We start from the raw sequence: 24,777 nt of genomic DNA on the forward strand, positions 1-24,777 counted from the left end.
GAACTGACAGATGTAGAAATATTATCAGAAATTAGGGAGGCTAACAATCTGTCTGGGCAACACAATAATGGTGATTTCAATTACCCCAATATTGACTGGGTAAATGTAACAACAGGGCATGCTAGGGAGGTAAAATTCCTTGACGAAATCAAGGACTGCTTAATGGAGCAGCTGGTACAGGAGCCAACAAGAGGAGGAAAAATTCTAGACCTAGTCCTTGGTGGAGCGCTTGATCTGGTGCAAGAGGTAATGGTGCTGGGGCCGCTTGATAACAGTGATCATAATATTGTCAGATTTGATATCAGCTTTGGAGTAAGTACACACAGGAAATCCAATATGTTAGCATTTAACTTTCAAAAAGGAGATTATGGTAAAATGAGAAGAGCGGTGAAAATAAAACTTAGAGGAGCAGCTGTGAAGGTCAAAAATTTACGTCGGGCATGGATACTGTTCAAAAATACCATCCTGGAAGCCCAGGCCAAATATATTCCATCTATTAAAAAAGGAGGAAGGAAGACCAAATGACAGCTAGCATGGTTAAAAAGTGATGTGAAGGAAGCTCTTAGAGCTAAAAGAAAATCCTTCAGAAAATGGAAGTAGGATCAGATTGAAAATAATAAGAAATGGCATAAAGCAAGTCAAATGCAAAGCACTGATAAGGACGACAAAGAGGGACTTTGAAAAAAAGATTGCGTTGGAGGCAAAAAGACATAGTAAAAATTTTTTTTAGGTATATTAAAAAAAAGAAGCCGGCAAAAGAATCAGTTAACCACCAGATGACTGAGGGGTAAAAGGGGCACTCAGGGAAGAGAAGCCATAGCGGAGACATTAAATGAATTCTTTGCTTCGGTCTTCACCGAGGAAGATTTGGGATGGATATACCGGTGCCAGAAATGTTTTTCAAGCTGACGAGTCAGAGAAAATGAATGAAATCTCTGTAAGATGTAATGGCCTGGAGGATGTAATGGTGCAATTTGACAAACTGAAGAGTAGCAAATTGCCTTGGGCCGTATGGTATTCATCCCAGAGTACTGATAGAGAGTACTGATAGAATTGAAAAATGAACTTGCAGAACTATTGTTAGTTATATGTAATTTATCTTTAAAATCAAGCATGGTACCGGAAGATTGGAGGGTGGCCAATGTAACGCCGATTTTTAAAAAAGGTTCCAGAGGTGATCCAGGAAATTATAGACCAGTGAGCTTGACAGTGCTGGGCAAAATTGTAGAGCATATTCAAAAGCATGGATTAATGAGACAAAGCCAACATGGATTTAGTGAAGGGAAATCTTGCCTCACAAATCTATTACATTTCTTTGAAGGAGGTGAACAACATATGGATAAAGGTGAGCCGGTCGATATTGTGTATCTGGATTTTCAAAAGGCATTTGACAAAGTACGTCATGAAAGACTCAGAGGAAGTTGCAGATTCATGGCATAGGAAGTAGTGTTCTATTGTGGATTAAATACTGGTTAAAAGATAGAAAACATAGAGAAGGGATAAAATGGTCAGTATTCTCAGTGGAGAATGGTAGACAGTGGGGTTCCCCAGGGGTCTGTGTTGGGACCGCTGCTTTTTAACATATTTATACATTTATTTATTTATTTGTAGCATTTGTATCCCACATTTTCCCACCAATTTGCAGGCTCAATGTGGCTTACATTTGCTGTAATAGCAGTTGCCATTTCCGGGTAACAGAATTACAATTCATACGTGGTAACATACATGGAACATAGCATATATGGAACAGATCATGGTATATATATACACCATGTGCATACATACATGGTAAAGAAGAGTCCATTATGGTAGTGCATGAAGGTTCCTGAGTAAGAAATTGGATTGTAACATACATTAGGAGAGACCCCATTCAATATAGGTTTAAAGTGGTAGTGCTTGAATATTCATAGCAAAGAGGTTAGTCAGTCATGTGATAGGAGATTGGTTTTGTATAGATCGTGTATAATGTTAATATTTAGTGTTTAAGATGGGTGTTTATGGTATGTGTCGGAAATACAATTTCAAAACATTGTTCCTATCTAAATCAAAGGTGAAAGTCACTAATAATATAACTCTATCTGTAATTTCTGAATTTTCCAAAATGTCATTTAAGTTCACATCTCTTTTCTCTGATAAAGAACATTTTAAGGGAAATATAAATCACTTTAGACACCAGAGGGTGGCTATCAGAAGGTATTTGCAAAATATCAGAGAAATATTTCTTCAACAGTTCGGTAGCTGATATATAGGATGTTATAGGAAAATTTATCATTCTCAAGTTATTTTTCCTTAATTGGTTCTCCAGAAATTCCAATTTTTACAAGAAACATGGCTGTCCTTCATTACCAAATTAACTGATTTTCATAGAGAAACCATTTCCGTAGTCAAAGTCTCTATTTTTATATCTTGGACTTCCACTTTGTTAGATAAGTATTAATATAAATTCTTTAACTCACATGTTTATTCCTGAAAAATTTTAAACATCTGAAGAAGAGAGTTATTCACACTCTGCAGCACTTCCCATAGTACGTCCATTGTGACATTATTGGCTTCACCAGATCCAATTTCTCCACAGAAACCGCTTCAGATATCTTTGGGGGGAAGAGCTCACTCTCCAATCCCCCAGTTGGTTTATTATCCGGAGTCGATGCTGCGCCAGGACCTCGGGTCACGTGAAAATCCTAACCCATTTTGGGTGTTTCCACTGTCGACCTCCATAGCGAAGCGTTACTGTTTCCGGGTCTTGGAGGGGTCGTTCCAGCAGGGGAACTCAAAGTCACTCCCTCTCTACTGAGATTCGGCGATAAAGCCTTGCTGTTCCCCGAAGCAGGAACCGATATCCCCGACGTTATGACACCGAATCTCTCCAAAGTAGGCTGAGAAGTGGTGGGAACCCCAGCCGTGTTTGAGGAGGACAACTTCACGGCTTTGCCTTTTCTCTTCCCCATTCTCTGGGGAGCGCGCATACTTCTTCGGGTATTCTGGTCTAAAACGGGAGCTCATCTAATGTATGTCCTCCCTCGACGCCATCTTGGATCCTCCACTTTGGGACACTCTTTGGTTTCTCCTCAGAGGCCTGTCTGATATGGGTAACCCTTCAGCATAGCCCTCTGAGTCATTGAAACACGGAAGCCCCTCCACCCCTACAAGGTGGTGTCCCTTCGGAGGGGAAGTATTATTAGGTAATCAATAGAAATAAAACAAAATAAAACATGGAAAAGAAAATAAGATGATACCTTTTTTATTGGACATAACTTAATACATTTCTTGATTAGCTTTCGAAGGTTGCCCTTCTTCGTCAGATCGGAAATAAGCAAATGTTGGTAGATGACAGTATATATAAGTGAAACATCAAAGCATTTCAGTGACAGTATAACAGGATGGGGGGGGGGGGGTGGATAGGTGAGATTTGCATGTCATATACCAACATTTGCTTATTTCCGATCTGCCGAAGAAGGGCAACCTTCAAAAGCTAATCAAGAAATGTATTAAATTATGTCCAATAAAAAAGGTATTTTATTTTATTTTCCATGTTTTATTTTGCTCTATTTCTATTGATTACCTTTAATAGTGGACTAACACGGCTACCACACCTCTCTACTCAAGTATTATTAGGAAAGGAATGGAAAATAAAATGAGTACGTTATAATGCCTTAGTGTCACTCCACGGTGCAACTACATCTCGAATATTGTGTGCAATTCTGGTCACCGCATCTCAAAAAAGATATAGTGGAATTAGAAAAGGTACAGAGGGGTGACGAAAATGATAAAGGGGATGGGATGACTTCCCTATGAGGAAAGGCTAAAGCGACTAGGACTCTTCAGCTTCGAGAAAAGATGATATGATAGAGGTCTATAAAATAATGAGTGGAGTAGAATGGGGAGACGTGAATCTCTTGTTTACTCTTTCCAAAAATACTAGGACTAGGGGGCACACAATGAAACTACAAAGAAGTACATTTAAAACTAATTGGAGAGAATATTTCTTCACTCAACATGTAATTAAACTCTGGAATTTGTTGCCAGAAATGTGGTAAAAGCAGGGTTTAAAAAAGGTTTGGATAGCTTCCTAAAACAAATGTCCTTTAGCCATTATTAAAATGGACTTGGGGAAAATCCACTGCTTATTTGTAGAATAAGCCACATAAAATGTATTGTAGTGTTTTGGGATCTTGCCATGTACTTGTAATCTGGATTGGCCACTGTTGGAAACAGGATGCTGTTCTTGTTGGACCTTCGGTCTGTCCCAGTATGGCAATACTTATATATCATTGGTATAAGACTGCTGCAGATAGATAGCTGTCTGTAGTGGACTAAATCCCATAGACAGTCCAACCAGCTTTTTGTTTCTTTTTACCCATACAGGATGGGTTTAAAAAAAAGGTTTAGACAAATTCCTGGAGGAAAAGTCCATAATCTGCTATTGAGGCAGACATGGGAAGCAACTGCTTTCCTGGGATTTGTAGTATGGAGAGTTGCCATGATTTGGTAATTAAACTCTGGAATTTGTTGCCAGAGAATGTGGTAAAGGTGGTTAGCTTAGCAGAGTTTAAAAAAGATTTGGGCGGCTTCCTAAAGGAAAAGTCCATAGACCATTATTAAATGGACTTGGGGAAAATCCACTATTTCTGGGATAAGCAGTATAAAATGTTTTGTACTTTTTTGGGATCTTGCCAGGTATTTGTGACCTGGATTGGCAACTGTTGGAAACAGGATGCTGGGCTTGATGGACCTTTGGTCTTTCCCAGTATGGCAATACTTATGTACTTACGTACTTGGGTTTGTGCCAGGTACTTGTGACCTGGCTTGGCCACTGTTTGGAAAACAGGATATTGGGCAGGATGGACTATTGGTCTCACCCAGTATGGCTACTTTTTTTTATGTTCTTATGATGGGAGCAGCCATTGATAAATACACTTGATCCAATTTGCTAGCATACTGAATCTCTTTCACTTATGCCCATGCTGGACTGACTTTGGAGCCATGGCTGTATTGATAGCCCAATTGAGATCGGCCTGCATTAAAGAGTTTTGTAGATCTGCTGCATGGTCTTCAGTCCACATTCACATCTTATTATTGGCTTGTAGAAAATACACAACGCAGCAGCCAGTTTGGTTAGACATTTCTGCAGAATTTGTTTGTAGTCTAGAATCCATCTCCACCCTCTTAGGTCCAGTTTTACTTTGTTCTATGCTGTTCCTTCACAACTAATATGTATATGTTTTAAGGTTGATTGGCTACAAGGCTTTGACATTTTGAGTCCCTATTGTCCTAGCATTGTTGAATTCAGTGAACCTGGTAGTTAAGGATACCCAGATGTGAGAATATGGACAGTCTGCTTATCCTCAAGGAAAGCAAAGTTACCTGTAGTAGGTGTTCTCTGAGGACAGTTAAGGATATAAATAAAATTGAAGCAGTGCAAAGAAAAGCTACAAAAATGGTATGGGATTTACGTTACAAACGTATGAGCAGAGACTTGCATGTATAGTAACATAGTAGATGACGGCAGAAAAAGACCTGCACGGTCCATCCAGTCTGCCCAAAAAATGTGCCACTTTTTTGTGTATACCTTACCTTGATTTGTACCTGTCCTTTTCAGGGCACAGACCGTACAAGTCTGCCCAGCACTATCCCCGTCTCCCACCATCGGCTCTGGCACAGACCGTATAAAGTCTGCCCAGCACTATCCCCGCCTCCCAACCACCAGCCCTGCTTCCCACTACCGGCTTTGTTATCCAATCTCGGCTAAGCTCCTGAGGATCCATTTCTTCTGAACAGGATTCCTTTATGTTTATCCCACGCACGTTTGAATTCCGTTACCGTTTTCTTCTCCACCAAAATAACAGTTTAGGTGCATGAGAGAACAAGCTCAGGAGACTGAGCATAGCCCCTCTGAAGATGTGAACCACAGACATAGTAACATAGATGACAGCAGATAACCCTGGAGGAAATGAGAAACAGGGGTGATATGATACAGACGTTCAAATATTTGAAAGGTATTAATCCGCAAATGAACCTGTTCCAGAGACAGGAAAGCGGTAGAACTAGAGGACGTGAAATGAGGTTGAAGGGGGGTAGACTCAAGAAAAATGTCAGGAAGTATTTTTTCACAGAGAGAGTGGTGGATACTTGGAATGCCCTCCCGCGGAAGGTGGTGGAGATGAAAATAGTAACGGAATTCAAAAATGCGTGGTGTAAACATAAAGGAATCCTGTTCAGAAGGAATGGATCCTAGAAGCTTCACTAATCTTGCTGTTGCACTGCAGTTATAAATGATGGCAATCTTCATATATTTATGAACTCTTACCATGTCTCCCTTTATGCATCCTAGCTGAAGCAACAAAACTAAATGTTTCTAATGTGTCCCTTTAGATATTCAGCTTTACCACAGTGAGACTCTTGAGCTAATGCTGCGCAGATGGGCCAAGTTGGAAAAGGACTTCAAAACAAAGAATGACAGATATGATATCAGCAAAATCCCTGACATTTATGACTGTATAAAATATGATGTCCAGCACAATGGGTCTCTGCGGCTAGAGAACACAATGGAACTATATAGGCTTTCCAAGGCATTAGCAGATATTGTTATTCCTCAGGTAATAATTTATCAACCTTGGTATTTTCATTCATGTCTAATTACAAAATCTGTTTTATTTTGTTTGTTTGTTTTTAAATACGAACCTGTCACTAACATTTGAGTTATTGCTGAACGCATGGTAAGGCCTTTTCAGTATAATGTGTTTTGCTATCTCTTTTCTTACTTTGTCTAGTCTCCTACTTCATCAGTGCTTGCTTTTCTTTAAATTTGGTATATTTTGGAGAAGGGGCTATGCATGCATTAGTGCCCATTTGGTTCATTAGGATACGTTTGAAAATTTAGTGCATCCTAAATCAATGTAATGCACATTAACCTGCAAATTAATGCTCTTTAAGTTTGTTAGAGTGCATTAAAAAAGTTAACACACATTTAAATAATTTTTTTAAAGTGAATGTCTGAAACAAACCAAAAACATTCCCTTAATAATAAGAAAAGCCCAAATGAATAAAAAAATGTTTGCCCTTTGCACATTCCTGTGCTGCACATAATGAATTAGATTGAATGACCGCAGTAATTAACTCAGGATATGAACCGTTTTTATTGATTGCTTATAGAATAACTTTTTTCATCAAAATCATATATTGCTACTTTAGAAAACAGTGTACGTTAAGTTACTGCATTTATGTAGGTAAATTTTGGGGGCATGCGAGAAAGACGAGGATATAAATGGGTAGGTGAATAGACGATAGAGGGTAAGGGGGTTTTCTCCGAGGACATGCAGGACATATGTATCCTTACACTTGGGTGAAATCATCCTGACGGAGCCCGGTGCAGCCACTGACTGCCCATCACACTATATGTTTAAGAGGCTTTTGGCAGCAGTCCCACCAGGCATGGGAGAGTGCCTTTCTTCCTGACAAGTGAGCCCAGGACCCTCAGTTTAGTTTTTTCCACGGAGTAGGAAGGTCACGTTTATTGGATCTCCCTCAGTGCTTCTTTTTCAAAGGTTTGGCTTTCCTGTGCAGGTCTGTTTGATATTTTCTTTTTACATTTGTAGGGCCTTATTCTATAAAGATTATGCTCTTAAATTTATGCTCCTAAATTACAAGCGTAATTTATTTTGGAGCATAGATTATTCTCATAATTTAGAAGCATAACCTTTATAGAATAAGGCTCATAGCTTTTTTTTGGCACTTTTAAGTTTTCTTTCTTTTTTTTGTGGCTTGTGAGGCCTTCTTAGGCAGGAACTTCGAGTCCAATTTGAGGTAATCCCCCCTTTTTTTGTTACATTTGTACCCCGTGCTTTCCCACTCATGGCAGGCTCAATGCGGCTATTTTTGGCCTCATTATTGAGCCTTTTGATTTAGCCACTGTTCTTTCTGTCATGCCCCAGAAGACCCCCAGTGACTTCAAGAAATGCACCTAGTGCAGTTGGGTGATTTCCAGCACTGACACTCACAATTGGTGTGTGGGATGTCTTGGGGCCTGATCATGATCCAACTAACTGTGTTCTTTGTTTGCAAATGCAGAACAGAGCACAGAAAGCGCATCACTCCCGTCAGAGGGAACTTTTTGGCTGCTTGAAGTCTGGTCCATGGGCATGAGGAGCACCTACCCTAATGGCTGCTAGTATTTCTGTATCTCCAGCAGATGCTGCAGGTTGGTTTGGCGCAACAGGATTATTCAGAGCAGGCCTGACTCCCTGGAGTGCACTCTATGTTTGCAGTCTTGTGGTTGATTCCCTGGCCATTGGGAGTTCTCAGGGATCAGTCTACGGACCTTTCAGAATGTGACACTGGTATTCTGTCCTCCTGCAATGTTACAACATGATTGTTCTTCACTTTTGAATTTGGTAGTGACTTTGCCGATGGATTTATCTTCCGTGGTTACTTTGTGGGATTGTAATTTGCCTATAGTGCCTGATGTGCAGTTTTCTCATGTTCTTTTTGATGCGTTTCTGCTTTAGGTTTAGTTCAGATTGTGAATCAGGCCACACGCTCGGCGGGGCATGTATTGGATTTAGTTTTTATTCCCTCAATTTTTGCAACTCTGGTTTTTGTTGATGCTCTTCCAATGATGTGTACCAGTCACTCTGTATTGTTATTTATGCTTCCATGTAGTAGACAGGATGCCTTTTCTACTAGACAGGTGGTGCTTAAACAGCTGCAGACTAGGGTTGATCCATTCGTCCTTATAGTCATGTGGGCTCCACTCTTAGGCCACATTGGAAGTAGATGAAGCAGTTAATCATTAGAATTCTTCTTTGCAGACAGCTTTGGTTTTGGTTGCTCCTTTAAAGTCTGAGAGAGGATTTACTAAGACTGTGACCTGGCTCTCATTGGGACTGAAGCAGCTGCAGCAGGCAGAGAGTGTGTGGAGACACAGTAGGGATATGGATTTGAAGGATTCTTATTTACTTAAGTTAGAATATAAATTGGTTGTTGCTAGTGAATGGGAGCAGTACTATTGCCACAGAATCTCTGATTCCCTAGATAAGCCAAAATAACTTTATACTGTTGTGCACTCTTTGACCCAGGATAACAGGCCTCTGGTTACAGCATGTTTTGTTTTTCTCCAGAGAATTTTTATGATTCTTTTGAGCCAAATATCCAAGGAATTGCTGATACTTTTGTTGGGGATACTGTTCAGGATGACTTTAGCTCAGAGGAGTTGGAACACTGGGAGGAGTTTGCAGTGAATGAGAATGAAGTAGTCATATCTGCAATTTTGTAAGCCCACTAGGGATGTTTTCCATCCTCAATTGTTGAGAAATATGGAGAAGGTTGTTTGCCTTACTGAACAGTTATTGTAAATTCTTCCTTGCCTTCTTTTACGTAGTTCCCACTATTCCAGAACCTGTGGGATAGTTGTTTCCATCAACCAGCAGGTGGAGATAGGTCTCGTTCAGTTTTCAGTTCTCTATCTCTTTTGGTATCCAGTCCAGCTACTCAGTATTTTCTGTCTTCAGCAGGTGGACACATAGGCACCGACGCTGTGGGTGCTTGAGCATCCCCAATATTTTCACCCGCACGAAGTCGGAACCAGAAGTTCCCTTCGCCAGCCTGACCTGCTCAGTGCCTGCCCTCTTCTCCCTCAACAGCCGCCGGTCTGCCCTTGCCTTCCTGCGTGCCGCCCAGAATTTTAAAAAGTCATCTTACCTTGGGGTCCCGGCGACAGCAGGTGAAAGGCGAGCAGGCTCGGCACTTCAGCCTTCCTTTCTCTCTTAGCTCTGGTCCCACCCTGAAGGCGAGGGTGGACCGGCGGAGGACTGTTGTGGGAGAAGAGGTAGGGCTGGGGTTGGGACTGGCACTCGGAGGGAGGGAGGGGGAGCCTGGAACTCGGAGGGAGGGAGGGGGAGCCTGGAACTCGGAGGGAGGGAGGGGGAGCCTGGAACTCAGAGGGGAGGGAGGGGGAGGGGGGAATGCACCACCTGTTTAAAAAAAAATTCAGCACCCCCAATCATTTTGAAAAGTTGGCTCCTATGGGTGGACAGACACACTTTTCAGCCTCTGGCTCTGAGTGCTCATGGTCCAGTTGGTCAGCTGGTCCCCAGCTGAGTATGCAGAGTCATATCTGGAGGTCTTCAGGTCCCTGTCTCTGGTGCCCTGCAAATTTACTTCTTTCCTCCTTTCACCTCTCCCCTATTTCCTGTGGAGCTCTCCTTTTGTAACACTACAACCTTAAAAAAAAAGAGAGAGAGAGAGAGAGAGAGGAAAAGGAAAGAGGTTAGCTGAAGATCGTGGGACAGAGTACCAGTCCTGAGCCTTTCTTATCTTTGGTAAGACTTGTGAAGACCAGTGAGCTTGGAGGAGCAACTAAAACTTGACTCAGAACCGCTTGGAGGGCGTTATGGATTATTTGTGATTGGGAAGGCTAATTCCATTATGAGGTTTGCAGTACACCATTTATTATTTTGAATGGCTGCTTGGTTACATTTGTATCCTGTTAAATGTGTTGAGAGAAACATTGTTTCTGGTTACTGTTAAGGTCTGACAGTACATTGGCATGTGTTTCTTAGTTAAGTCTAAACTCATGTAAGTTTGAGTTAGGTGAGATTTCTGCCATTGCCTATCCAGTTTACATCCTTGATGCTTAAGGACCTATAGTTCTGGGGAGAACTACAGGGAGTATTTGTATGTAAAGCATATGACCACCTTTGGTGGGCTTTTTTTTTCTAAGGCCATTGCTACTTGCGCATTCCGGATGTCAACCTGTTCTGATGTTGTAGACATCTTTTCATCTTCATAGGGTAGGGCAAGGCCTCTAGGAAACTCTCAGCAGTCAGATTTCTCATGTCTCAGATTTCCTTCCAAACTTTGGTTGGGCCCATCTGATTTAGGTAGTCCTTTAAAGAACCTTTTGTGAGATAATGAGCTGTCCATGATAGGAGTATTATTTCAGTGCCACCAGCTTTGTGTTCAAAGATGTTGACTCCTTTACAGAACACCAAATCTAGTGTTCAGCCTTTGCTGTGGATTGTAGATTTGATCATCTGTGAATTCTAGAGCTGTCGTATCAAGAAAAGTAGCATTGGCGGTGTATGGCGTTTTAGTATGTAGGTTTAAGTCTCCCATGATCAATAACATAGGAAAGCTCATTGTTACTTGTGTTACGAAATTCTGGAGTTCTTGCCCAGTTGTTTGTTGCAAGGAATTCTGTAGACCACAAGCAGCCGTATTGATTACTTATCTCCTAGCTGGATTAGGATGCATTCTGACTCAAGACAGGCAGGGGATAGACTCTGCACAGTTGTTTGTCTTGCAGATCAGGATTGCTACCCCTCCACCCTGCTTCCTTGGTCTTGGCTGATGCTGAATCTAGTATCCTATGGAGTATATGACAATCAGTGGGACTCTTGCACTTTTATCCAGCCAGGTCTCAGCTATTCCCAGGATGTCTAGGTGGTATTCAGTGATGACATCGTGAATCAGGACCTTTTTTTTTATTGGCTGACATGGCATTTACTAGGCCCAAGTTTCGAAGTAGTGGTCTGTTAGTTGTAGGTTAGATGGTGGGTTTCTGTTCTCTTGACAGATGGGGAGGCTATAGTTTCCTCTTCCCCAGACTACTGGGATGTATAAGGATCATTGGTATTGTAAAGGGGTCCAACACTTCTGCTCTGGGTTGTGACCAGAAGTCCTGTTCAGCACACAGGTTTCCGGTGAGGTTCAACACTTCAATTCTGACTTAGGACAAAAACTTTAATTCGAGCTCAGTTCCACAAACACAATCCAAATGCAGTTCCAATGAGTTCAGGTCCAGCTCAAAAACCCAGTCAATATTCAGTTCCCCCCTCCTCCCCCCCCCAAAAAAAAGTCCAGGCCCGGTTCAAAAAAAAAAAAAAAAAAAACAGGCAAAATTCAGTTACATTGCTCCCCCACCCGCCAAAGGCCAGGTGGGGGTTGCCCTCTTCTTTCCAAGAGGGACCTTTCCCCTCCTAAGAAGGGCTCATTAACAGTTCAGCCTGCTTTTCTCTATATCACACCAGTTCAAACCAACTCTCACAGAAAATCACTTCAAAGGAAAAACAATACTTATTTCACCTTTCCTCTTCTTTGCACTGCTGGTGCCTTGCATTGAGCAGGGCTGACAGTTCACCTGTCACTTCACAGCACCTCAACGTCTGTGGCCTCCCACACTGCCTTTATGTGCTGGAAAGGGCTGCATTTGTATTCTCCCACTCCATGGTAGCTTGCTGTTCCAGGCAGGGAAGCTCTAGTGACAGGTCCTTTCCCTCCTCCACTTACTCCATGGATTCCTTCTCTGAATAAGTCTCCTGGTCGCTGGGAGCTTTCAGGAAATCTGTCCCTCCCTTCTCACAGCTGGGGGGAATTATATACTGCCTTTGCAGCCAAGGGAACTGGGCTTCTTCTCCCACCATGCACTGAGCCACATCTCCCCCTGCTGGGGTTAGAAATCCCTTCCACCCTTTTAGGTCTACTCGCCTCTTTCCTTCTTGAAATGGATTCTGGGGATTGTAGTTGGGGATTAGCTGCTTCTCTTTGGTGCTAGCCTTATCACAGTGTACTGGGCCAAAGCACATTGTTAAGATAGATGAAGGATCTGTTGCTATGTACCTATGTCAGAGGATAATTCATTTGTTCACAGCAGTTTACTGGGCTAACAAGACTTTTTATTTTTAAAGTAAGTAAGAGATCACAGAACTTTCTAGCTATGCAGCATAACAGAAAACCAGTTTGTCTTCTGAAGCAGTTAATAGTACTATATTAATTATGGAAACAGTACTTGCTGAAAGTCGGTCTTTTTGAAGTGTGCTTCCTGGGAAATAGAGATTTTCCAAGGGATGGGTCGACAGACATCCACAACAGAAGAAATTCTCTATAGTTTTGGGGGGGGGGGGGGGGGGGGGGGGGTTAACCTTGAGAACAATGTAAAATTTTAAAAATCAGCTTTTAAAGTCCTGCATCTAACAAGACACTTCTATTCACTTGAATCCTTTGTAATATCCATAGGAGCCATTTTCAACTCGATTCAAGAACAGACTTGTAAACGTAACTTAAATCATAGGGGCATCCTCCTGTTGGTTAGCTCTTTAGCGCAGAAGATTGTCATTTTTTATTCCTACTTTGAAGTCTGTGATTGTGATGTCCCTGGTTTGTTCAACTGAGGCAGGTCACTTGAGTATTTTTTTCTTTTGTTTTCTGGGAGAAGGTATTAGATGTAGATTTTTCTTAAATCATGATAGGGGAAAAAGGTTGCTTGTATCATGCAGGGGAAGGCAGAGATTGTAGCAAAGGAGTGAAATAAAAAAGTAATGAAATAAAGAAATCAAAACCAAACCAAGGACTTGAGCCTCAGCACAAGGACAGAGAGACTTATGATATCAAGAGAAGGATGGATGTCAAAAGTAAAGACAAATTCTGTAGAAAAACCTGTTAAGTTCTTATGTTCAAAATCAACAATGTAGGGGGTCAGTATTCAGAGAGAGTTAACAGAGTAGGAGCTGCTCCTACCTTGTAAACTCCCACTGACTAGGTTCAACACAAACATTCAGCAGCATTTAATCAGAGAGTACCACTGAATATTTGCTCTGATATCCTCAGTGCTATCCAGTTAGTGCTATGACAGTCCAGGCACCACTGATTCAGTGCCAGTCTTCAGGTAATTATCAAGAAGCTGGGCTGGACAAAATGTTGTTCTAATTTGTTGGGATATCTATCTGGATACTGGTTCTGAATATTAATTGTACCAAGATAAATTTCAACGGCTGCTGAAGACATAGATATTCCTTATCACAATGAATAAATCAGCCGTTGTGTGATTCACTACAGACTGCACTTTCAGTGAGAGGGGAAAAGTCTCATAATGTCACCAAGCTTACATCCTATATTATGCTCATTATCTGGACATCTTTAAGCATTCGTGACTGTGTTATCACTGACTAAAAACCCCAACCACCTAAATATCAAAATGCAGTGGTGCGAATTGTGTACATCACAAGTCTAGCTTTTTTTTAGCTTTTATTTGTATAAACCACTGCGTTTTAAAGTATTGGTACAAATTGTGTATATTACACGTTGAACTTTTTTGTTTTTCAGTTTTTAATTTCTAGCAATGTCATTTGCAATGTTGCTACATTTACAATATTGCTGGTGCAATCATGGTGTTTTAAGGTGTTCTTATTTGAAGGGCAATCAATCACTTATCTGCATATTATGAACCTTCTCCGGACCCCGACAGGTTCCTGTTTTGCCTGGGCTTTGTTGAGGGATCTGGATTTATTGCAGGTCTAGTTAAATGAAAAACTGATTAGCCATAATACATCTACAGCAATTTCTCTAAAGTTCAAAAAGCCCTTAGACATTTGCAAAAAATATCACATGCAACTGCTGCATATTTTCCTGGTGCTTACTTGTGTCCTTCTCACTCCTGATACGGGTCGCTGCTGTTCAATATGGCGACCACACTTTTAACGGCTTCTTTACCGGATATTGATGGGGAGCCACACCTGAACTAGTCACTCACATATATAACACCCCCAATGGAAATACATGTTAAGTCCCTCCGGTTCCAAAGATTTAAGATGATATGTCCAAAACATTTCCCTCTGCAAATGTTTCTTGTTAAGATCTCCACCCCCCCCCCCCCCCCCACCCCCGGTTCCCTAGCTTGAATTGCTCTAACGCTAGACACCTTAAATCAGTGAAGTCATGGGAATTTGTTATGCATTGTTACACTAATGGTGCCCCAGGAGTTCTCGTCGTAATCTGTGAGCGATGTTCTCTCATGTGTGTGTGTAGTGTCCTACTTGTTTTGCCCACGTATACTTTGTTACATGGGCATTAAACTAGGTAGATCACATTGATCGATTGGCAGGTGGTGTGATGTCCCAATTTGTATGTTTTGTTATCCTGATGATTGATGAATCTGTCAGTTTCCAGAGTAATTGTACATGTTGTGCAGTTAGATCTGTTGCACTTGAAGTAACCCAGCAGAAGTAAAAAGAAGTTAAAAGAATTGAAGCGGTGCAAAGAAAAGCTACGAGAATGGTATGGGATTTGCGTTACAAGACGTATGAGGAGAGACTTGCTGACCTGAACATGTATACCCTGGAGGAAAGGAGAAACGGGTGATATGATACAGACGTTCAAATATTTGAAAGGTATTAATCCGCAAACAAACCTTTTCCGGAGATGGGAAGGCGGTAGAACTAGAGGATATGAAATGAGATTGAAGGGGGGCAGACTCAAGAAAAATGTCAGGAAGTATTTTTTCACAGAGAGAGTGGTGGATGCTTGGAATGCCCTCCCGCGGGAGGTGGTGGAGATGAAAACGGTAACAGAATTCAAACATGCGTGGGATAAACATAAAGGAATCCTGTTCGGAAGGAAGGGATCCTCAGGAGCTTAGCGGAGGTTGGATGGCAGAGGCGGGGCTGGTGGTTGGGAGGTGAGGTTAGTGCTGGGCAGACTTATACGGTCTGTGCCCTGAAAAAAGACAGATACAAATCAAGGGGCTAGTGCTGGGCAGACTTATACGGTCTGTGCCCTGAAAAAGACAGATACAAATCAAGGTAAGGTATACACAAAAAGTAGCACATATGAGTTATCTTGTTGGGCAGACTGGATGGACCGTGCAGGTCTTTTTCTGCCGTCATATACTTTGTTACTTGACTGGGTTGGCTGTGGCATGTGAGCAGGACTCGGTACCTCTTTCAAATTCTTGGAACGGGAGTACGACATCCTCAGGTGTGTATTCGCAAACACAGAATGCGTTTACATAATGTTCCCCACCGGGTTCAAATCATGTTACAAAAACCATGTTCGTGTCATCTGGTTGAATCTGACGCTTATTCTGTAATAAAAGGTCCCTGTTGTTATATTTGGCTCTAAGATATGCCTGTTTCAGGACCTTGTGTGGGTAATTACGGTGCTGCAAATTCTGCTGGAATGCTCTAGCTTGTGTTTTGAAATCATCATCCCGGGTACATATTCGTCTGAAACGCAAAAAACTGTGAAAAGGGTATACTTTCCCATAGTGATCTGGGGTGGCTGCTGCTGTACTCGAAGATGATGTTTCTATCTGTCGGTTTGACAAATACTTTAGTGTTGAACCTGCGATCCATTAACTGAATATCCACGTCTAGAAAATGTATTTGCGTGCTGGAAATGACATTGTATATTGTGGTGGCACATGTTCAGCCACTCCTGAAATCCACATAGCTCATCATCCGTGCCCCAAAACAATACGAAAATGTCATCTATAAATCTCCTCCAAAGGACAATTTTTAATTGAAATTGCGACCTGTTAATCCATTTTTCTTCAAACACATTCATGAATAAGTTTGCCAGTGTCGGGGCAAAAGTAGCTCCCATCGCTACACTGGACTGCTGCACGTATAGATCACTTCAGACATTGAAGACATAAATATTCAGCACAAGTATCCTGGTTAGACCCAGCATTGAATATGTGGGACTAAAACAAGTTGCAATAACCAGTGTTTTTTTAAATGCTAACCACCATGGACTCAATATTTAGGGGCAAGGTAGTGACTTAGAAGATGAAAGTGAATGTTTTTTGTGTAGCCCGGTTATTCAGCGAATAAGAATGGGCAAAAATTACACCATCCACTGTGCAAAGTTGGTAGACTCTTAAATGACTAATTGCTCTTATTGTTGCAGAAGAGTCATGTTAAGGGTTACGAACACTTATACAATTGAGTGTTGGTTTCCTATTGATTTTTGAATATTCTATAATTGTTCTTTTGCATTGAGCACATTGTGTAGATCAGTGAAACAATCTCCTACTTTAATGCATTTTGAAATTGTATTGTTTAGAATGTAAAAAAATGAGCAAGTGTGTAAAGACTTGCAAGGCACTGGTAAAACGTGTGACGTTTGTGAGCCCTTAGCCCAGAGGTGGCCGCGTGAGAATCGCCCACCCACCTCTGCAGGGCCGTGCCGATGCGGTAAGCGGGGTAAGCGCCGCAGGGGGGCGCCCACCTCTGGAGGGCGCTGCCGCGGTGCTTACCCTCGCCCCGCACCACCGAGGACTTTAAATCTTTTACCTCAGTTGCAGCAGCGTCAGTGAAAGCGCTGCCGACGTCTCCCTTCCCTTGCACTCATTGGTTCCCTCAGTGTCGCGCCTTCTTCTGACGTCAGAAGAAGGCATACACTGAGGGAACCAAGAGCGCGAAGGGAAGGGAGACGTCGGCAGCGCTCTGCTTTCACTGACGCTGCTGTGACCGGAAGTAAAGATTTAAAGGCCCCAGGGCACGGAGGAAAAAGCAGAGAGGCATGGATGGGAGGGCAGAGAGGCATGGATGGGAGGGCAGCAGCAGGGCCCAGGGAGAAGACAAATTGCTGGAAGGGGAGGGGAGAGAGGAGGATTGCTAGCTATGGATGCAGCAGGGAAGGGCAGAGAGGGACAAGGATGGACATGGGGGCCCAGGGAGAGGACAATTTGCTGGAAATGGAGGGGAGGGGAGAGAGGAGGATTGCTGGCTATGGATGGAGGAGGGAAGGGCAGAGAGGGACAAGGATGGACATGGGGGCCCAGGGAGAGGACAAATTGCTGGAAATGGAGGGGAGGGGAGGAGGATTGCTGGCTATGGATGGAGGAGGGAAGGGCAGAGAGGGACAAGGATGGACATGGGGGCCCAGGGAGAGGACAATTTGCTGGAAATGGAGGGGAGGGGAGATAGGAGGATTGCTGGCTATGGATGGAGGAGGGAAGGGCAGAGAGGGACAAGGATGGACGTGGATGGGAGGACAGGACCCAGGGAGAGAGAATAAATTGCTGGAAAAGGATATAGAGCAAGAAATGAAGAAGAAAGGAGGAAAGTAAAGAAATACATGGAAAGGAAGCCCTGGAAATGGAGTTAAGGGGACAGATAGCAGCAGACTCAGATACTGGGCCAGCATGATCGGAAAAAGAAAGTCACCAGAAAACAAAGGTAGAAAAAAATCATTTTATTTTCATTTTAGCATTTGGAATATGTCCACTTTGAGAATTTACATCTGCTATCTTATTTTGCAATGTATAGCAATTTGTTTCTAAGAATATTGCTGACAATTCCTGTCAGTGTGGCAAGTGGTGAGCGATCATTTTCACTGGGGGGGGGGGGGGGGGGCTGATCATTTTCACCGGGGGGGGGGCAACTGATAGTCTGCAGGGGGGCGCCAGAGACCCTAGGTACGACCCTGCACCTCTGGGTAGACTGAGTCCCCTCAGAACCAAGAGTGCTCCTAAGAACAGGACCGGACCACAAGTGGAGATGAACTGAGGCAGCTTTATTAGCGGCAAAAAACACAGGGCTAAAAGGGTAGCCAAATGGCACAGAAAGGAAAACAGGCAGTCTAGCTATACAGTCTAACCTAGCTGAAGCAAGGCAAACATAAAACATAGAATAAGGTAAAGTAGAACAGCCTAGCTGTATCGTAAGCAGCCTAGTTGCTCATTTCAATACTAGCGAACACAATGCAAAGCATTAAGTATACAGTAAAGGTAAAGTGGAACAGCCTAGCTGTATGGGGAAATCAACATAAGCAGCCTAGCTGCACATCTCAATACTAACAGAGCAATGCAAACATATGGCATACTGTAGAACACAATAGACTGGGCAAAGGGCCCGCCCTAGCAGGACAAAGACAAACAGGTAATACTTGGCTGACAGAGGAAACACCACTAGTGGTTCTGGAAAGGGTTCATTCTGTTAGTATATTCAGAAAAGCCATGGAACAACCGCGGCAAGCTCCGTCAAAACCAGAGTAGAGCAGAAGCAAAACAAAAAGAAAAGAGAGTCTCTTGAGGACCTGCACCACAGGTGGAGGCAAGAGATGGTCAATCCGCTCACAGAAGACTAGGGATGTCACCTAAGACAAGCAAACAGTCACTGGGGCGCCTGAGCCGGATACTCTCAAGGCAAGCAAGATAAAGCAACAAAACCCGAGCCGACGCTCCCAAGGCAAGCAAGGTAAAGAAGCCAAACCTGAACCGATGCTCCCAAGACGGAAGACTCAACGGCCCCACACAACACCCAAGGGCCAGGATCAGCCCACATGGACCCCTCCGCACTCCAAGCACCGCTTCCTTGTCCAGAGATATCTTACGACATGGCCTCAGCCGCTTCACCTGCAGCATTCCCCATCATCCAGCCCACACAGTCCCAAACACAGCACAAAACCATTCGCTGCATACAATGAGTAAGGACTCAATGGTGGGCAACTGGAATCTCAACTGAGGCACGGGAGGCTCTGGACTCACAGGCCTGGCAGTTGGCTTCACTGGACCCAAGCAAAAGTGAAAGCTGTAGGCAGAGCTATTACTCCTAAGAACTATCAAGCTTGAAAGCAGGCTTCACAGGAACACAGCAATAGGTGAAAGCTGTAGGCCAAGCTTTTACTCCTCAGGACTCCCAAACCTCCTCAGGACACCCACGTTTGGAAACAGATCTCAACAGGAACACAGCATAGGAAAAGCTGTAGACCAAACTTTTACTCCTCAGGACTCCCTGGCTTGGAAACAGATATGCACAGTAACACAGCAAAAGGAAAAGCTGTAGTAAAGCTTCAGGCCTCGGCCTCGGCCTCACAAAGGAAGCGAAGTTGGAACTAGCAGGGCCCCAGACGGGCCTGGGCCCAATCAAGGATTATTGCCAGAACCCTGAGCACTCTCAGAAGCCAGCTTAAGAAGTGCTCAGTGCTGATGACATCACCAGCTTGGCCTTCATCACCACTCTATAGTGACACCACAGGTCACTGACTGGAACTGCAGGTAATTGTAGTAGGTAAGAAGGAGGAACACAGCACAGACGAGCAAGGCACGGGCGTCGGCGACGACGACAACCATGACAAAACATGAACATGGTATTGATTTACTTTAAATTGTATAGTAAACAAAATTGCTTAAAGAGAAAAGTTTCTCAGTTATCTTTGAAACACAGGCAGCTTCAAAAGTTTCAGAGCAAAAGATAGTTTATTTAAACATGTACCTGACGTAGCCACAGTTCACCCAAAAAGACTGCGTCAGGGGTAAAGCTGTAGTCCAGACTTATAAATTAATTAAAAATATATAAATGAACCACAGTTGTGGTTGTTTTATTTGTTATATTTTATGACTGAACCTTTAACATTATTTGTGTTTTATGTTTTATTGGAATTATTTTTGATATGATTTAATATTCATTTGTATCTTTTCAGTGGTGTAGCCAGGGGGGGGGCGGCCACTCCCCCAAACGGAGTTCTGCCAGCACCGGCGCCTATTTTTTTCTCAATGTGTTGCATTGAAAATGTGCACTGGCGCAAGTCCGCTCTCGCGCCCCCTGCGCCGTCAACCTGGCTCCACTTCTGTATCCTTTTAATTTATTTGTCTGGACTAAGCTTTACCCCTGATGCAGCCTTTTTGGGGCAAAACATGGCCACATCTGGTACATGTTTTAATAAATCATCTACTTCTACACCTGCTGGTCTGCTCCATGTTCTGCTGCTTTGCTTGCTTGCAGATCATTGCCTCCTGTTTGAGCTTCAAAAGTTTTTACTGAAGCACTTATGAATCATTATTTAAGTTAACTGCATTTCAGAATTAGATATCAGAAAGATAAGCAGGGTTTATTACGTACTCTTCATTAGTCTACCATAACTTATTTTTCTTTCAGGAATATGGCATTTCCAAAGTGGAGAAACTTGAGATTGCCAAAGGTTACTGCACTCCTCTGGTGAGGAAAATTCGTTCAGACCTTCAGAGAACTCAGGATGATGACACTGTAAACAAACTACACCCTCTGTAAGTCTTTTAATGCTTTTAGAGTTGTGAAATGGATTGTTTTGGGTTATATCCTTTATAGCTGGGAATTTTTTAAACTGTTTTTTTTTCCCTTCTCTGATTTTATACTTCTAACTCAGTTGTAAATATTGTTTGGATCCAGTTCTGTTAGTCTTAATTTGCAGTCTGTGATAGAGTGTATAGGAAACTGTTAGTCTCCCTTAAACACACTCCCTCACAGGGCCATATTCAGAGGATTGAGTGCTTCACAGACAGGACATGATTCAGTAAGGGCAGATAAAACCCCAAAAGGGAGACAAGCCAGGCAGTCCCAGAGCAGAAGGAAGCAGACCTCCAGAGTGATAATCATGAGGTAGGAAAGTTTGGGGGGGAGGGTTGTTTTATTTTTTTGTCACTGTGTATTGCTGCACACTGTCACAGTCTGTGCCATCTCTCTCTCTGCCTCAGGCTCACCTCTCACTCTCTGACCTCCGGGAGCCCAGGACCGGGACCAGACCATCTCAGTCTCCTCTCTCCTTCTTCTCCTAGTCCTCTGGTCTTTCTAGTGTCTCTCTCCCCTCTACATCACTACTCTTTGCTCTCTCCAAAAAATAAAGCTCCTCAAGAAGATTTGCGTTGCAAACAGACTCAACACAGTGTCACTGTCAAGTTCTCACACACCACAGTGCGAGGAGCGGGCATGCAGGCATTTAAAAGAAGACTGGATCCTCCCTCTCTCGCCCTCCTATTGGACCAATAGGAGGGCGAGCAGACAGAATGCAGGAAAACGCCCAACCTGTAGCTGCAGCAGTGAAAAACCGCCCAATAAGCCGCAACCTATGACTTTTTTAAAAATCCTATAGGAAGGTCGCGGGAAACCACCCAATTCTGCAGTAAAGCTAAGGAACTGGCAACTTTGCTTGGACCGTTTGCCATCCGAGGCCCTCAGAAGTGATTCACAAATATGTGTCACCACTTGAGCACAATTCTTAAACTGCTCCATTCAGGCACCCCCTTAAAATGGAGATTGCATCTCTGGGAGTGATTCTCCAAGTCCTCTATCAGATTAAGTAGTCCTTGAAGCCCCAGCTGATGTTGCTGCTGCGACTAGCGGAGGCTCTGAACAGCATTATCCAATTCCTCTATATGATCCTCTACTTGTTCGATGTGGTGGCTAATCTCGCGTACATCACTCAAGTCAGATAACTTGAGGCTGACACATAGACATAATTTATTAGGTTGTAGGGTTTTTTAATGAGGAAAGAAATACCAGTTAATATTTCCACAAGGAATTTCAAAAGGTATAATAGGCGGACTAGGAAGAATTATGTGTCTCATAATAGATCTAATATTGTTAGAGTATCAACTGTCCCTTGTGTTGAAGTCTCTAAAACTCGTATTCCTTGTGTCTGCCTCAGTGCACGTTCGGTCAGGAATAAGTTTGAAATAATAAATGACTTAATAGAATCGGCCCAATATGGGTTTTTGTTTTTAATGGAGACTTGGCTTCCATCAGTTGATGGCCCCAGATTAAAGCAGTACTACCCTCTTGGTTATAATATTCTACACTTGCCAAGAGTAGGGCGCCAGGTGTGAGGGAGAGGTTTGATGATAATTTATAAATCTTTTTTTTTAATCACTTTATTAAATTCTATCTCATCTTCCTTTCTAGAAATTTTAGCTTGCTGAGTTGCTTACAATACATTTCAAGGTTCTTTAACTTAAGTGCTGTGTTATGTGCCAGAAGGTGGTTTTCAAGAATTTGTGATGTGATGTGTCATACAGTCACCTCTGTTTCTACTTTTATGTTAGGTGATGTTTATTTACACCTTGATTATCAAGCTGGCGCTAAGAATTTTAATGCTTTTTTTTAAATAAGATAGGCTATTCCTCTTTATTGGTTGTTCCAACCCATGAAAAAAGTAATCGGCTAGATTTTTTTTAGCAAGTGCTACTCCTTTACCTAATCAACTTGGTTCCCTTTCCTGTATAGAGATAATAAAAGTCCCTTGGTCAGACCATTTCTTAATTGATTTTGTTTTATCTTAGACTTATAAAACAATAAAGAATTTTAAAAGACATATTGTCCGACATTTTAGGAATAAGGTTGAAAGTATACAATTTTGGGGAGAAGTTAATCAACGATATAATTTCCAACAACCAGAGAATGTTTTAATTGATTGGAATCAAGCCAGTTTGGAGATCTTGGAAAAATTATTGCCATTAAATCTAAAGTTAAATCCCAAAGACAATCAGATAAATGGTATGATCTAGAATTGATGAATCTAAAAAGAGAATGTAGAAAATTAGAAAGGGTTTGTAGGCATGATCCTTCTAAAGCGAATTAAGTTTTATGGCGGGATCATACTCATTTATATCAACAACTTTTAGCTAAGAAGAAATGTGGCTTTTATTCAAGGATGATAGGATCCAATCAACTAGACATTAAAAAGCAATTTTTGTTCTTAGAAAATTTAACTAATATAAATAGTATAATAAACATCAGTTGTGGTGAAATGTCATCTTCAGCGATTGAGTTGGCTTCGTATTTTGAGGATAAAATTAGTGCGATTAGAAATCAACGTCTTGCGGGTCCAGTTTGGAAACTGAGTCGAGGAGGTTTTGGATCTAGGCACCCTTGCTGATAGAATGTTTATAAACTCTGTGGAAATTGATCTCTCTGCCACAAAAATTATTTATGAGATATGCCAAATCTTAGTGCTGTTTAGATGGCTATCCTCCTTATTTGTTAAAATCACCTTCTTTATTATTTTTCCATAAACTGATTGGTTTAATTTTCATTTAATGAATGGATTATTTCTGTCTTTAGGACAGGATATTGTGCTAACTCCAATCTCAAACAATCCTAGAGTTAGTCCTTCTGTAGTTACCAACTATCGACCTGTTGCTTCTATCCCTCTGTTCATTAAATTGATGGAAGGGTATGATAACTGAACAACTGATGGATTATTTGAATTCACATGATCATTTCAGACTGGATTCAGAGGGAATTACAGCAGTGACACAGTAATTGATACTCTGGTGCTCATTGTAAGAACATCTTAAGCAAGGGACACAACCGCAATGGATTGGCAGATTTTGGTTAATGTCTGCCATCAGTGTGGATTGGATTGGATGGCCTGGTTTTGTCCTGGTTGAAAGGTTTCTTGATGAATCATTATTATTCAGTTGAAAGACTGGGATTTTGTCCAGTAAATGGAATGTAGCTAGTGGGGTCCCACATGGGTCTCCACTCTCTCCTGCTTAATTTACTTATGAGAGCTTTGGGTATGCTATTCTTTTCGTCCAGCTTCTGCCCACCTTCTCTCTCTCTCCTTTTCATCCAACTTCTGCCCGCCACCTCTCTCTCCCCTTTCTGTCCAGCTTCTAATTTACTAAAGTTTCTTTGCCCACAGACACAGAATAGGAAAACAGCCTTAGTAGATCAGTTTCTAAAAGATCCACTGCTGATCTGGGAGGGTATTCCTGCCCATCCTTACTTCCTTCATTGCCCCCTCCCCCCCAAAAAAGAAAATCACTCTGGACAGTTTTGGAGGTGTGGGGAAGGAGAAGTGAGAGAGGTCTTGACTGCTGGCTTCTAAGTTTTTGGCTGGCTCCTAGATTTAATAAAAATGTGTTGAGGTTTGTATTAAAGAGTGCCGCAGGGGTAGTGGAAGTTTTTCCACCATGCTTAATCTATGCCTGAGACTCTGAGACTGAATGAGAAGAAGTTGCCCTTGTGTCCAGGGAGTCAAATGGAAAGGGCAGAATGAATGGAGCCACAATTATTGAGGACACAGCACCTCATACCGTGAGTTCAACCCTTCCACTTGTTTCAATTGTGGAGAAAATGGATATTTTGCCAAGGATTGCACAATGGTGGAAAACGATGCTATGGATGTCAGTCTAGTGTGTCCTCACACCTGTCCTGATTAGATTGTAAGCTGTTTCCAGCAGGAACTGTCTCTTCATGTTCAAGTGTACAGCACTGCTTATGTCTAGTAGCGCTGTACAAA

General features: G+C 42.4%; 1 protein-coding gene across 8 annotated transcripts in view; it reads left to right on the forward strand.

The window, feature by feature from the left end:
- PPIP5K2 (diphosphoinositol pentakisphosphate kinase 2) overlaps positions 1–24,777 on the forward strand; it is a 397,208-nt gene that overhangs the window by 245,975 nt on the left and 126,456 nt on the right. For all 8 annotated transcript variants that reach the window (XM_030193432.1, XM_030193434.1, XM_030193437.1 and 5 more), the window contains 2 exons: positions 6,373–6,596; positions 20,655–20,782. In XM_030193432.1, the coding sequence (XP_030049292.1) occupies positions 6,373–6,596; positions 20,655–20,782 (352 nt within the window). The remainder of the gene's footprint in view (positions 1–6,372; positions 6,597–20,654; positions 20,783–24,777) is intronic.

Source organism: Microcaecilia unicolor, chromosome 2, assembly GCF_901765095.1.
Source record: "Microcaecilia unicolor chromosome 2, aMicUni1.1, whole genome shotgun sequence".
Lineage (NCBI taxonomy): Eukaryota > Metazoa > Chordata > Amphibia > Gymnophiona > Siphonopidae > Microcaecilia > Microcaecilia unicolor.